Raw genomic sequence first — 16,112 nt, 5'->3', positions numbered from 1 at the left:
CCATTGCGGGTGGAGGAAGTGACGTCAGCCGTCAGCATGGCAGCCTGAATTCATAGCTCCCGTCTCCCAACGCTGCAAAATTTGGAAAAACTACGATCCAAACGGCGATAACCTCGCAAAATTGTAAGAACTTACCTCCTGACTCACTGGCGCCATGAGTAAAGTGGCCTCGACCCGAAAAAAAAAGATGGACAAAACGGAGAAAAGCACGGCGAGCAAGGCCTCTAGACACCGTGACTCCCCGGAGCGCGGATCTCCGTCGGACTCAGATTCAGCGCTATCCATGTCTGAAGCGCGAGCCCCACCTTCCAAGAAAGGCATGTCCTTTGAGCTCTGTAAGTTATTTGCCACTATCCAGTCAGAGATCAAGCAGTCAAAAGACGAAATTTTAGAGCGGATGGATATGCTCAGCGCGGATCTTAGAGAACTGGGTGGCAGAGTGGAGGAGGCAGAATTAAAAATAGACGAGCACAGCCGAAATGCTAGATAAGAATGCTAACATGTTGCAGACGATGGAACAAAAACATGAACTCCTGCAATATAAATTAGATGATCTTGAAAATAGGGGACGGAGAACAATCTCCGTTTCCGAGGAGTTCCTGAGGGCGGAGACACGGAGAACGTGGCAGAAATAGTGCACACATTATTTCTACCTTGCTGGGCTCTGAGGCAGATGAAATGAGATGCGAGCTGGATAGAGCGCACAGAGCTCTTGGAGCGCGAAAGGAGCAGCAGACGCGGGACATCATTGTGAGATTTCACAAATATGAGACCAAGGAGAGAATTCTAGCGTCAGCTAGGAAGACAAAGAGCCTGGAGTACGGTGGAGCCCCGGTTCAGGTCTATCAGGACCTCTTGCTATATACGCTCCAGATGAGGCGGCAGATGAGACCGGCGCTGGAAGTCCTGAGCAAACACCAGATACAATATAGATGGGGCTTCCCCTTCTCATTAAACTTCACCCTGAAGGGCACCAATTAGCGGGTGCAAACTCTTCAAGAGGCTTGGGAGGCCCTGCACGCTATTGAAATGGTGGCCGCAAAGACTGCACCTGGAGTGGTGGCGCCAGCTACGAAGACGAGGCTTCAGCGATGGCAGAGAGTCCCGGGACCCACAAAGCACAACAACCAGAAGTGCTGAATCGGCTGGATCAGGTTGGATCGGGACACTGGGACTATGCTTCCAGGGGATTACTCTAATGGGTAGGCATAGCTGTATTTGCTAATTGACTTTGAACACTGATGTTAGGTCTGACAATAGCCCTACATCACAGGGCTGTGGGGAGCGTTGAAATGGTAAATTGAAGGGAGGGATTAGTAATGAAGCATGTAAGGGGTAGGTGTATGTGGGATCGTGTGTAAGCTGATACTGATGGAGGAGGGATAGATGTGGGTTTGGGCACTGTGTGGTGGGTGGATAACTTCCTAGAGTCCCACTTGGAGGACATCGGTCTTTCAATTGATGTGAATGGAGGGGGCGGGAGGGGTTGGGTGGGAGGGAGGGGGGATAGTGGGATGGGGGAAAAATAGGGGAGAGAGCGGGGCACTGCTGGGTATGAAGGGCGCACACTTTGCACTATGGCACTGTACAGAGATGTCACGAAGGGGTGCGACAGAACAGCTTTGCTACACTCCCTGGAGATGAGTACAGACTTAAAAATTCTCTCGTATAATGTAAAGGGCCTGAACATGCCCCAGAAGAGGCAAAAGTTTTATAAGGAAATAAAGCAGCATAGGCCACATGTGGTTCTCCTGCAGGAGACGCATTTGGTGGGTAGGCATGAAAGGCTTCTTCCCACCCAGAGTATCCAGTAGTGTATTTTGCCTCCACAGCTGGGTCAAAGAAGGGAGGAGTTGCGATCTTGATCCATGCTGGCGGTTGGGGTGCAGGTCTTAAGGTAAAGAGGGACATGGGTGGACGTTATATTTTTATGCATATCAAAATTGACAATGTGGACCTAACCCTGGCTTCTATATATGCGCCCAACACTGGACAGGCTGGCTTCCTAGAAAGAGTTAGAAAACTCTCTGGCCACTTTTGCGCAGGGTTCACTGTAATAGGAGGGGAATTTAATACAGTGATGACCCAGGCCTAGATCGTCAGGGCCCCTAGAGGTGAGGTCGAGGGACTCTTTGGCCTTGAGGTCTTTGGCGCTCTCACTGGGCACAGTGGATCTGTGGACGGTGAATACCAGAGGTGCGAGACTATACATTTTACTCTGGCAGTATATAATTCCTATTCACAGCATTGACTACATGTTTGTGGATGCAACCCTAGTGGAGCACGGCCCTGATGCGGGGATAGGTAATGTGACTCTGTCGGACCATGCTCCAATATGGGTGACTCTACCATATATTAGGGCTGAGAAAAAAAATAAAAGATGGACACTGAATGTTGGTCTTCTGCGGGAGGGGGCAGTGGTGGATGGCTATAAACAAATGTTGAAAGAGTACCTTGAATTTAATTTAGGTTCAGGGCCCTCGCTTAGCACAATATGGGATGCTATGAAGGCGGTGACCTAGGGATATTTCCTACAACTGGCCAGTAGACAATCGAAGGCCCGTAAGGCGCAGATCGCGAGTTGTCTGGAAAGCATTCGCCTGCTAGAGGAACAGCATAAGGCCACTGGGTCCGCACAGGTCTTGAAAGAACTTAGTTACCAGAGATTGCGCCTTGACTCCATATATTCGGAGCACCTAAGCATGCTACAGGCAAAGACAGGTTGAGCTCCTATGCACACGCCAACAAAATAGGGCGCCTTCTCGCCATAAAACTGCGCAGGCAAAAAGTTGAGCGGATCATCTTAAAGATACGAGATGCCGGAGGAGGTACCTTAAGTACGTCCGAGCAAATACGAAACAGATTTGGGGAATTTTATAAAGCCTGTATGCCCAGGAGCTCAATCCTTCGAGGACCTGATAGATCATTACTTACAGGATAGTGAGCTTACTTCTCTGAGTCACCAGCAGCAGGCACTGTTAGATGAGCCGATCACCCCTGGGGAATCCAGGAGGCAATCAGCAGTCTCCCCTCACATAAATCGCCCGGGCTCGACGGACTGCCCAATGAGTTCTATAGGAAGTTTGCCCTGAGATAGCTCCGCTCCTAGCAGATTTGCTTAATCAGGTGGGGAGAGGGGGGTCATTACCTCAGTCAATGATGGAGGCATGGATAGCGATCCTACCCAAACCAGGTAAGGATCATTCTGAATGTGGATCCTACAGACCTATATCTGTGCTCAATGCAGATGTCAAAATATTGGCTAAGGTACTGGCAAATCGTCTACCAGTACTTATCCACCCAGACCAAGTGGGCTTTGTACAGTATCGAAAGGCGATGGACAATATTAGAAGGGTGGTGGATATAATGAACTTGACAAAAAACAACCAGAAGCCGTTATGTCTTTTAAGCCTTGACGCAGAAAAAGCCTTTGACCGGGTCCACTGGCCCTTCATGTATAGGGTGATGGAAATATGGGGTTTGGAATACAGTTTCGTAGCTGGATTCGGGCCTTTTACGAGTTCCCCAAGGCTTGTGTCCGGGTCGATGGCGGAAATTCAGAATTATTCACTCTGCATAGAGGTACTAGGCAGGGCTGCCCCTTGTCTCCCTTGTTATTTGCGATGGTGATGGAGCCTTTGCGGCCCATGTGCGGTCTGATCCTAATATCTCGGGAGACAAGATAGCAGATAGAACCCACAAAATGGCCCTTTTCGCAGATGATGTACTGCTGTTTGTCACTCGACCCTTGATCACTTTCCCGTATCTTGAACAAATGATACAGCAGTACTCCGCAGTGTCCGGATTTAGGGTCAATATGGCAAAATCTGAGGCCCTGAAACGTGACACTCCCGGAGAATGTGGTGGAGTCCTTAAAGATCTCTTCTCCCTTTCGGTGGGCTCACAAACATTAAAATATTTGGGGGTGAACCTGACTAGGGAACCTTCGGAGCTCTTTAATGCAAACTATAAGGGGCTGGGTAAAATTATTATGGAGGATCTAGAGAGGTGGGGAGATCTGGGAACATCATGGTTTGGTAGAATAGCCATCCTTAAAATGAACATCTTGCCACGATTGTTATACCTTTTTCAGGTGCCGCCTGTGATAATGCCCAGGCGATTCTTAGCTAATTTACAAGATAAGCTGGTGCGATTCGTCTGGGCAGGAAAACGTCCTAGGCTAGCGAGATCGCTCCTATATAAGGAGAGGAAGAGGGGTGGACTGGGGGTACCCAATCTCGCATGGTACTATAGGGCAGCGCAGGGGGAAAGCAGCACTTGAATGGTATCAAGAATACCCGGATCGCCAATGGGTGCTTATAGAACAGCATTCGGTGGCGACAAACCATTGAGTGCACTAATGTGGTTGCCAAAGTCTTTTAGAAGTATGACTGATAGAGCTTGTCCCTCCATAGCTGTAACACTCCATTACTGGGATAGTCTGTTCCCTAAGAGACAATGTATATTGACCCGGTATACTCCAATAGCCTTTAACCCTTTATTTTTACCTGGTACTGTAACGGGGATTTTCACCAAATGGTACGAGATAGGGGTGAGAACCTGGGGCCAATTATTTGAAGCTGATTCCCTGGTACCTTTTGATGCATTGCAGGACAGATACCCAGGGGTGGAGGGGAGGTGACTTTGCCTATTGTCAATTGGTATCCCTCCTTAAAAGTAAGGCAGTGAGGGAGGTGATGCAGCGTAGAAATTAGATCTGAAGGAGATATGCAAGCGACATGCTTCCTCTAGGGGATTGATAGGTTCCCTGTACCATAATATAAGCAAGCAGTCGCCCGACTACGGGGTACATAGGAGAAGCTGGGAACGAGAGCTGGGGGTGAGTTTGGGAGACCCTGGGTGGGAGAGCATAGAAAAGCAGCTATGAGGGTGTCGACCCATGTACCCCTGCAGGAAAATGCTGTGAAAGTACTATATCGATGGTACCTTACGCCTGCTCGATTGCGGCGGATCTTTCCGACTGCTTCGGGCACGTGTTGGAGAAGGTGCGGCCAAGAGGGTACCATGGGGCACATATGGTGGAAATGTGTTAAAATTTGTGCCTTTTGGAAGGCGGTACACTATAGGTTGCAGACCTGGTTAGGGTGTGCAGTGCCCTGGGCCCCCGAGGTGATCCTGTTTTCTGCTAGGATCGCAGGCCTATTGTCATGTCAACAAACTTTGGATAAGCACGTGGTTGGCACAGCAAGGGTGGTTGTAGCCTCACAATTGCGGAGGGAGGGGGTTCCCCCGCTAGCTAAGTGGCTTAATAAGTTGAGGTATGTGCGTGAAATGGAGAGACTGGTGGCTGAGCATACACAACAAATAGGGAAATGGCATTCTGTTTGGAAGTACATTCCTATAGACACTCTGACAATCTAGTATGTCTGTAAAGAGAGTGCTAAGAAGAGTAGTGCTCAGTGGTGCTCTCCTGGCGGGATGGGGTAGGGGAGTGGGAGGGGGGGTAATATTTGCTCTATTAAAAAGTTGAAAACATTTTGAAGTTCCATGATGTTGGTATTGGAAAGTTGAAACTATGATGAGTTATAATGTATGAAGCACTAGCGGAATATTGTATTAGTCATAGGAAAATGTGTCCTGATGGAATGTACTTTGCATTTTTTGTGTTGTTTCAATGAACAATAAAGACTTCTTACAAATTCAAAAAAATGTGTACCATTGCCCATTTAAGTGAATTTTCAGAACCGCTGGGTATGCCAATGCAAAGCGGAGGCCTTTTGCATGGCACCAAGTACATACTGGTGAGAACTTCCTGTGGCGCTGCTGAATACTCTTGAAAAATCAGTATAGGAGCATCTTCATATTTGAGAGAATCCAGTTTTTATCTAAAGCCTCGAGGATCTCCGTAAAGGGAAAATTAGGTTCTTACCGTGATAATTTTCTTTCCTTTAGTCATAGCAGATGCAGCCATTACAGATGGGTTGTGTACATCAACCAGCAGAGGGAGATAGAGAGCACACTTTTTCAGTGCCTCATACCAGCTTGGTCCACTGCCTCTCTTCAGTATTTGAAGCTTCCAAAGCAGTATGGCAAACCGCAATGGGAATAACATGAGCTTTCCTCACAGCGAACGATGGCCCTACAACAAAGGGCATTAACTCAGAATGGAGGGAATAAAACATCCTCCCGGAGGGCATAAACTCATCCTCCACTGAGACATAACTGGAGGGAATAAACTCATCCTCCAAAACATGAAACTGGAGGGAATTAAGTCATCCTCCTTTAATTGAACAAGAATCCTGAAGACTGTTTTCCAACTTTCTCCTAAGGACGGAATCTCCAGGAAACATGAACAGAACCTGAAATAGATTTACAGCAGATAGCAATCAGACAGGGAGTGATCATGGCTGCATCTGCTATGACTAAAGGAAAGAAAATTATCACAGTAAGAACCTAATTTTCCCTTCCTTGTCATCAAGCAGATGCAGCCATTACAGATGGGATGTATCAAAGCAATCCCTAGATAGGGTGGGAACAAGCCACACCACGCACCAGCACTTGCGCTCCAAAATGTGCGTCCCTCCTGGCAGCCACATCCAGCCTGTAATGTCGGGCAAAAGAGCTTAGAAGCCCATGTTGCTGTACTACAAATCTCTTGAAGAGAGAGTGCTCCAGTTTCAGCCCAAGAAGAGGAAATTCCTCTAGTGGAATGCGCCTTAAAGGCATCAGGCGGAGGCCGGCCGGCAAGCAAATAAGCTGAAAAGATAGATTCTTTGAGCCAGCGGGCAATAGTGGCTTTAGACGCTGGAGACCCTCTGCGAGGACCTGATAGCAAAACAAACAGACGATCAGAGGTCCTGAAAGAGTTAGTAACTCGCAGATACTGCAGCAGAGTACTGCGCACGTCCAACAGGTGCAATTGCCCAAAAGATTCTGGAACTCCTCCTTGACAAAGGAGGGCAAGAAAATAGGTTGGTTTAGGTGAAACGCTGAAACCACCTTAGGCAAGAAGGAAGGCACGGTCCGAACCGTGACCCCGGACTCTGAAAATTGCAGAAAAGGGTCTCTACAGGATAGCGTCTGGAGTTCTGACACCCGTCTCGCCGAAGTAATGGCCACTAAAAAGATGGCCTTCAGTGTCAAATCTGTCTCTGAAGCACGCCGAAGCGATTCAAAGGGAGCACCCTGAAGGGCTTTCAGCACTAGCCCCAGGTTCCAAGCTGGACAAGGTGCACGCACGGGAGGACGGAGCCTCTAAGAAACTGTGCCACATCTGGATGAGCAGCTAAAGACACGCCTTCAACCTTGCCACGCAGGGAGGCCAACGCTGCCACTTGCACCCACAGGGAATTATAGGCCAAGCCTTTTTGTACACCATCCTGCAAAATGTCCAGAATCGGCGAGACAGGAGCCCGCAGGGGTGTGATCTCTTTGGAAGCACACCAGACTTCAAACTGGCGCCAAATCCTGGCATAAGCCACGGAAGTGGAACGCTTGTGGGCTTGCAGGAGAGTGGTAATTACTTTATTGGAATAGCCTTTATCTCTCAATTGCGCCCTCTCAATCGCCAGGCCATAAGACCAAATCGGCTGGCGTCCTCCATGGTCACCGGACCCTGTGACAACAGGTTGGGAGCCAGAGGTAACTGAATGGGATCCTCTACGAGCATCTGTCGGAGGTCTGCATACCAAGGCCTCCTGGGCCAATCCGGGGCGACGAGAACCACTTCTCCTGGATGTAGCCGAATCCGCAGGAGCACTCGCCCTATCAAGGGCCACGGAGGGAGCACATACAGTAGGCCCGGAGGCCAGGGTTGAGCCAAGGCATCCAACCCCGCCGAGCAAAAATCTCTCCGTCTGCTGAAAAAGCACGGGACTTTGGCATTGGTGCTTGTCGCCATTAGATCCATCACGGGCTTGCCCCACTTGGCACATATCTGCAGGAATACTTCGTCTGCAAGTTCCCACTTCGCTGGATCGATCTGATGCCTGCTTAGATAATCGGCTTGCACGTTGCTCTGACCTGCAATGTGAGCTGCCGACAGAAACTGTAGATGCAGCTCGGCCCAGTGGCAAATTTGTTCAGCCTGCGCGTCTAGAGCTCTGCACTGAGTGCCGCCTTGTCGATTTATGTAGGCCACTGCTGCCGTGTTGTCCGACATCACTCTGACAGCCAATCCTTCCAGGGTCACTTGAAAAGCCAGAAACACCGCTTTCAACTCTAGGCGGTTGATGGACCACTCCGACTCCTCGGGTGTCCATAGACCCTGGGCATTTTTCCCCTTGCAATGTGCGCCCCAGCCTTTCCGGCTGGCATCTGTCACCACTAGGCACCAATCGGGGAGTGCCAGCGGAATTCCTCGCCGCAGCATGCTGTCTGAGAGCCACCACTCCATGTTGAGTCGGGCCGCAGGGAGCCAAGAGAGTCTGCATTGATAATCGTGAGATACTGGAGACCATCGTTGAAGCAGGGAATACTGTAGAGGTCTCAGGTGCACTCTCGCCCAGGGCACCAGTTCCATGGTGGCCGTCATCGATCCAAGCAGCTGGACAATGTCCCAAGCTCGCTGGCGGGGCATCCTCAGGAGCAGACGGACCTGATTCTGAAGCCTGCACCGCCTTTGCTCGGGTAGGTACACATACACCGAGGCTGTGTCGAATCTGGCCCCCAAATATTCTAGAGACTGCAAGTACTGAGACCACTCTGGCTGTTACATGCTGACTCTCTGCAGCAGAGTTTGCTCGAATGAGCCAGTCGTCCAGGTACGGGAGAACCCGAATACCCTCTCCCCTTAGAAAGGCAGTTACTACCACCATAACCTTCGACAAGGTGCGGGGAGCTGTGGCGAGGCCAAAAGGCAAGGCCCGGAACTGGAAATGCTTTCCCATCACCGCATACCTCAGAAACTTCTGGTGCGGGGGCCAAATTGGTATGTGCAAGTAAGCTTCTTTCAGGTCCAGAGATGTGAGAAACTCTCCTGGCTGTACCGCCGCAATGACGGAGCGCTGGGTTTCCATGTGAAAATGCCGCACTCTCAGGGACTTGTTTAATTCTTTTAAGTCCAGAATAGGGCAAAAAGACCCTCCTTTTCGTGGCACCACAAAGTAGATGGAGTAGCGGCCGCAGCCGTGTTCGGCGGGAGGTACCGGGGACACGGCCCCTATCTGAATCAGACCTTGCAAAGTCTCCTCTACAGCCGCCTGTTTGGCGGCAGAACCGCATCGGGACTCCACAAACACGTCTCTTACAGGGGCGTCGAATTCTATTCTGAAACCGTCTCTGATCAGGTCCAAGACCCACTGATCTGAGGAATGTTGGCCCACTCCTCGGCAAAGAGGGAAAAAACGTCCTCCGATGACAGGACTCGAGGAGAGGGCCGGCGCACCATCATTGAGAGGGTCGCCCTTGAACTCCAGGCCTTGAGCCAGTGGCTGTGGAACTTTTGTCCGAGCAAAAGGAGTTCCTCTGCTGAAAACGGGCACGAGAAGTGAACCCAGCAGAACGCCCCGGGCGGTACCTTCGAGCTTCACGGAAGCGAGGTCTGTAAGAGGAGTGGACCACCGCACCCTTAGAGGAAGGCCGAGGCCTATCTTCGGGCAAGCGCTGGGGTTTAGCCTCACCCAGGCCCTTCACAATTTTCTCCAAATCCTCACCAAACAGGAGAAGGCCTTGAAAGGGCAACTTCACAACCTTTGCTTAGAGGCCATGTCCGCCGCCCAATGCCATAGCCAAAGAAGACGGTAAGCCGCCACTGCTACTGCCATGTGTTTAGCCGAAGCTCTGACAATATCATGAAGGGCGTCAGCAAGAAAGGACAAGGCCGACTCCATTCGCTGAGCCACATCTGAAAAGGGCTCCGCTCCATCACCGGGCTGTTCCACTGCCTGTTGCAACCAAGCCAGGCAGGCTCTAGCAGCATAACAACTGCATGCAGATGCCCGAATAGTGAGACCTGCAATTTCAAATGACCGTTTAAGTGCTGATTCCAGTCTACGGTCTTGAATATCCTTCAGGGCAACACCTCCTTCAACAGGGAGGGTAGTTCTCTTTGTCACAGCTGTGACTAGGGCATCCACTTTAGGCATAGCAAAGCGAGCCATATGCTCCTCACTCAGAGGGTATAATTGCCCCATAGCCCTGGAAACTTTCAAAGGTCCCTCGGGGTCAGCCCATTGAGCCGAAATAAGCTCTTGGATGGAGTCATGCAAAGGAAAGGCTCGAGCAGGCTTTTCGGTACTAACCATCCTAGGATTCACAGAGGAGGCTTTGTCACTGGCAGGGTCCTCCATAGAGAGAGCCTGCAGGGCATCAGAAATAAGCGCTGGCAGCTCAACACGGTGGAAAATCCTCACCGCGGAGGGATCGTCCAGATCCTGAGTCACTTCTGCACCAGACTCTGGCTCCTCAGACCATGAAGGCCTGCCAGAGTCCTCCGAATCCTCGCAGCCCGACCACAGGGGGGAAAATGGAGGTGCAGCACTCTCTGAAGGGGGAAACAGCCCTTCTGCACTTCATATTCTGCCAATTATCAGGGAATAACGCCTCAGAGGGCATACCCAGGCTAGAATCCACCGGGAGAGGGCATTAGAAGAGGCTTTATGCATTATTAAGACAAAATCAGGGGAGAAAAACTCACCCTGGGCACCCGGATCTCTGCCGGGGCTAGTAGCTCTCATATCAGCCTCATTCCGAGGCCTCCCGCCGGGCTTAGGACTCTCCGTCTCAGCGGAAGTCGCGCCATGTGGTAAATTCAAAATGGCACCCGCTGCCAGCTCAGAGCGCGAAGAATCGTCTCTCGCCATGCTCGGGCCGGCTCTAACGTCTGTACAGCACAATTTACAGAGCCCCGCTGCTGATCTGCGCTTGCCACACTTGGAACAGCGCTTTACTGTCTCCGCAGCCATCGCCGAAAACTGCGGTAAAATTCAAAATGGCGGTTCACACCAAATCGCCCCGATCACGGGCCCACCCCGGAGGAGTCAGAAAACACTCTTACCTCACTGGACCGAGTATCACAGCTCCGGTCCCACAGAAAAAGGCAAGGAAAAACCTCTGTTCCAGCGTCTAAGCACCAAAGCGCGACGCAACTTTTTTTTTTTTAACGCTGTGAGGGAAAGCAGAGGTAAATAGAACTCCGGAGGCTCAGGTGAGTGGGAAAGGCAGGGAAAGGGCGAACCTATGTGCCTGCATCCACTGTTGGTGGGGAAGGACAGGGAAAGCTAAGCAATGTGTCCACATCCACGGAGGTATGGGTAAGGCAGGGAAAGGGCGAACCTATGTGCCTTTAAAGTGAAGCTGCTATAGCCTCCAACACCCCTGCTAACAACTGGCAAAAGCACAGAAGCAACCTCCAGGCAGATTTTAGATGGAGCTCGAAGAAGCTGCAGCCACTCTGCTAGGGGAGATAGAGAATACTGAAGAGAGGCAGTGGAGCAAGCTGGTAAGAGGCACTGAAAAAGTGTGCTCTCTATCTCCCTCTGCTGGTTGATTGACACAACCCATCTGTAATGGCTGCATCTGCTTGATGACAAGGAATATAGTTATGTATTTTAACTATTTCCATTCGAGGCTTTCTGTCGATCCTGTTGATAATGTCCCAGCTGGCAAGTGCGCTCCAGGCAAAGCAGGCCTCTACTGTCAAAGAGCGCAAATTCTTTGTTTAACCAGGGTTCCAACACAGCACTCAAATTCCACTCTGGGATGGATTCTGGCAGTCCTACAATGTGTAGATTACTGTGCCGAGATCTCTTTTTTATATCTTCAAGCCACTCACCCTGTTCCTGCACCCTAGTGCAATTAACGTGTTCGCCGAACCTCCCGCCATATTTTCTAGAGTGGATACCTGTTGCTCCAGCTCTGATGTCCAGCGGGTCGTATCAGCCAACAAAGACTCAAGGTGAGACAGTTGTGTGGTGATTTGGGCAAAGAGCGGCTCTATCGCTGTTCCTACCGCTCCCGTTAACTGGGCCAGCTGTTGCTCCGCAAATGCTGAGGAGCCTTGTTGTTCCGCCGCCATCTTTTCATCTGTGCCCTGCAGCTTCATGGATTCCTTTTTGGCTTTTGCCTCAGTCATCTCACTCCCTACATTATGGAAATATTTGTCCATAGATCAGCCACAATCAGATAGGAGGAGAAGAAGCGGCTAACTGGTAGCAAAACCGATAGTTTAGGCATTAGGGTGCGGGTCCACTGAGAGAGGTCTAGATCAATGCATTTAGATTTTCACCCTGGATGTTTTTGTTCTGTTCTATTATGGCTGTAAAACATTCAAGTGTTAGGAATGCTCTAAGCCCACTTTCAAAATTCCCCCTTGTGATTTGGACACACCCCAGATAAATTGCATAGATAAGATGTTTGCAAAACAGGTTTCGAAAATACCAATTTGGATGTTTTGAGAAGAAATTCATCCAAATGGTTCTTTATGACACTTTTTCTCTTTTGAAAATGAGCTTTCTAAGTCTAAGTGCTTTGAAAATGAGCCCCAATGACAACCCACAGGCCTAAAGGACAAATGGATCAATTTCCTGGACATACATTTCCTACAAACTAGAATGCATGCTGTCACAAAATAACAAACGAAATAATTTATTTTTCTTTATTAAAACTAATGTCCCCATCTTTTCTGTTATAAAAACAGAATCTTAAGCAAGAGAAGAAAAACAGTCTTTGATTCACTTAATTGGCTCCCTGAATGTAAGCATGATTTATGAGGTGACACCACAACCCTTTCCTAGAAAGTATGCAATAGCACTGATCTCCATTTCTGGTATGATCCTGATCAGACAAAAAACTTGGTCAAATGTGCTCATTCCCCATGCAGTCTTCATGGGTCATGCCTGAGTAAATAATCCTTTTAACTGGAAGAACAATGACTGGGCGAGTGCAATTAGAATAAAAGCCATGTCTGTACATGGCTCTATTATGGAGGCACATCACTGCCTGATGTATGACAAGAGGTGATTGCACGGGAGAATGAAAGGTGGGGGGTGGCATTGTGCATGGCTCATTAAGAGGAGGCAGCAAAATGGGATGGGACACTGGGCCCATGACCTGACCAATATTTTGCCCAACACAGCATCAGCAACTAATTTGAGAGAAGAGCCAAACATTAACTTCATTGGCCCCTCCGACCAAACAGAAGTTCTGCTGCCCCAGGCATTATGTGCCTGCTATTAAGCTATTTTTCCCATAGAAACAAAATGGGAAAACATTCTTAGTTAATTAGTCCCTACAAAAGCTGCGACAGACTTTGAGGGGCGGTGGGGGAGGCAGAGGGGTTGAAGAGGAAGTCATTTTGACAGTAGTCTTAGTGAGTGGGTCTTAAATTCAAATAAAGTTGTCAAGGCCTGTCTTAACTATCAAATTTTGAGTGTACTTTTGTTCTGAATGGGACCGTGCCACCTGAAATTATTTTCAAATAAATCTTGATGCTACAGCATCTCTTTCTGTGCAGTGAATGAGAAATTGCCCCCTAAGAGAGTAATAAGTGCAATGACAAGGTGCATTGATGCCAGCAATTATCCAAAGTCATTTGTATGCATCAAAAGTATACCCTCTAAATGCTGTTCTTTAACTCCCACACAGGGGTAATAAGGCTTCAAACAATTGTCTGTAAAGAGAAGGTACTGAGTATGCTCCTTGTCTCACCGTTGAGGAAATGCCCCCAAGACGAATGGGCTCAATAAGAGTAGTAGTGGTCTTCTCCTCTTGATTAGCTCGCTTTTCTGAAGGGCCAGAGACCCCTTCTGCTGCAGCACGCTTGCTTCCAGCCCCAGACATAGTTGTTGTTCCCAGAAGAGCTCCTGGTAAAAATCTGGTCTTTATCACTTTTTCTCTTGCGTTAGATCATTCACCTGGAAAGAAAGGGATGATTCAGAACCGGGCGTGATAGTTACCAATAACTATCCCTACATTCTTGGGACATTTCATGTAATTGATAGTTTCCTTTGTTTTAATGTAACAGGTTTTTCCCAGTTATTCAAGTTCCAATGTAAAATATCTTTATAACTGGATTTGTTCGTCTGCCTAGAACTTAAAGGTTACGTGGACTATAAATACTATTAAATTCTTTTCTCCATGACAGACAGGAATATCCAAGGATGAACACCAGTAACTCTTTTTCTTCTCTGGACATAAATGTGGTAGACCTCAACAACGTTGCTCTCTCCCTTCTCCTCATGATGGTAACAGGAGATTCAAAACATGATTAGACCTATCTTATCTCTCACCAAACAACTGTGAGTTAGCTATAGAGATAACAAATCAAATACATTAGGTGTGTTATACACACACTAGGCTACTCTCAAACACCAAGGGCCCATTTTCTCAAGCATTCAGAAGTTGGTCCCTCCCTGTGATATGTGATCTCCTTACCCCTACTTCCACATGGTTCATATCTCCTTGCTGCCACACCTCTTTGCTGCTGTTTCCCCTACGACCGTAACGACCCACATAATCCAACATCTCCTTCCTTACCCCATGCAATCCAATTTCTCTTTGCCAGACTGTGCAGGCTGGGCAGGGGGTTGGGAGTGCAGAAGCAAGAAGCTGATCACACAGGCGGAGAGACATCTCCTTGTGTTTGCACTCACCCCCACCCCTAATGTATAGTTGTATGGTCTGACATTTCTTTGCCACCCCCCCCCCCCCCCCAGCTATCTCACTTCTCTATGCTTCCACTGCCATCACCCTGCAAGATCCAGCTTCTCTTTGCTGGTGTTACCATCAGCCCACCCCAGCTTTTCCTTGCTGCTGCTGCTGCTGCTGCAGCTGCCACCACCGTCCCCGTCCCCCCCATACACAAGGTCCAGCTCCTTAGTACTGCAGCTATCCCCCATGCATAATCCAACTTCTTGCTGCTAAAGTACCTCCCTATGAGGCATATTTTCAAAGCACTTTGGGAGGCTAAGTTCCATAGGTTTCTATGGAACTTTGGGAGGCTAAGTGCTTTGAAAATGAGCCTCTATGCATTCTAGCTTCTCCTTGCCATAGTCCAACTTCTCCTTCCAGCTGCTACCCCCCTCCCACCCCCCCCCCCCCCCCGCGAGATCCGGCATTTCCATGTCTTTCCGTGATAAGGCATCTCTTTGCATTGCCTCGCCCCTCCCCCCCCCCCCAATCCTGCATCTCTCCCTCTCTCTCTTCCCTCTTTCCCGGCAGGTCCAGCATGTCTCTTTCCATCCCCCCCCCCCCCCCCGGTCCCGTACGTGTAGGGTTACCATATGGCTCCAGAAAAAGGAGGACGGATTGAGCCAGCCGAGTTTTATTTCCATTGCTTTCAGTAAAACTCGGCTGTCTCAATTACTTCCATTGAAAGCAATGGAAGTAAAACCCGGCTGGCTCAATCCGTCCTCCTTTTTCTGGAGCCATATGGTAACCCTACGTACGTGTCCCTCTTTTTCAGTTCCTTCCGATCCAATATTTCTCCTTCCCCCACCCAGCATCTCCGCCTCTCTCCAACCCACAGTGCACCTTCCAACTGTCTTCTCTTCTTGGACACCACCAGTGGTCGCCCACTACAGGAGCCTTCCCTTCCCACCGTCACATTCAGCTCCGCCGGAAACAGGAAATTGAATCAGAGGGGACGAGACGCGACGGAGGGAAGGCTCAGTCCAAGGAAGGAGGTTCAGTAGACAGGAACGGAAGTGAGCCTATCTAGTCCACTGTAAGCAAGGAAGCCAATTTGGTTCATCTCTGTTTCCACTCCCCCGCGAACGCGAAGTCGTCATTGCCATACACTCAAAACAAAGCAAGCAAACCAATGAGCTGTTGCTTACGGTGTCGTTCTTTATTGTTGGTCCAGCTGTAACGAGACTAAAGCTGTTGGATAGACAGTGTCTTTAAAGGTGGAGGAGAAAATAAATAACAACTGTATCTCACTAAAATAGCTTCAAAAATTATTGTATCTGGTAGAGAGGTGTGGTAGCCGTGTTAGTCCACTCTTAAAGGTTATCAGTAGAAATCAAACAAAATAAAACATGGAAAAGAAAATAAGATGATACCGTTTTTTAATTAAAATAACTTAATACATTCTTGATTAGCTTTCGAACGTTGCCCTTCTCGTCAGATCGGAAATAAGCAAATGTGGTAGCAGATAGTATATATAAGCAGTGGCGTAGGAAGGGGGGGGGCGGGAGCGGCGGTCTTCCCCG

General features: G+C 49.1%; 1 protein-coding gene across 2 annotated transcripts in view; it reads right to left on the bottom strand.

The window, feature by feature from the left end:
* RNF40 (ring finger protein 40) overlaps window positions 1-15,518 on the bottom strand; it is a 179,376-nt gene extending 163,858 nt beyond the window's left edge. The window contains exons 1-2 of one of the 2 annotated variants that reach the window (XM_030209272.1): window positions 15,433-15,518; window positions 13,609-13,814 (exon numbers count right to left, since the gene is read on the bottom strand). In XM_030209272.1, coding sequence (XP_030065132.1) covers window positions 13,609-13,740 — 132 coding nt within the window. In that variant the 5' untranslated portion in view covers window positions 13,741-13,814; window positions 15,433-15,518. Of the gene's footprint in view, window positions 1-13,608; window positions 13,815-14,334; window positions 14,404-15,432 lie in introns of those variants that run through there. The other variant, XM_030209273.1, reaches the window with a different exon arrangement.
* Between the last annotated feature and the right edge of the window lie 594 nt (window positions 15,519-16,112).

Source organism: Microcaecilia unicolor, chromosome 7 (genome assembly GCF_901765095.1).
Source record: "Microcaecilia unicolor chromosome 7, aMicUni1.1, whole genome shotgun sequence".
NCBI lineage: Eukaryota > Metazoa > Chordata > Amphibia > Gymnophiona > Siphonopidae > Microcaecilia > Microcaecilia unicolor.
Note: the sequence above shows the minus strand (reverse complement) of the source record. Positions and strands in the feature narration are given on the sequence as shown.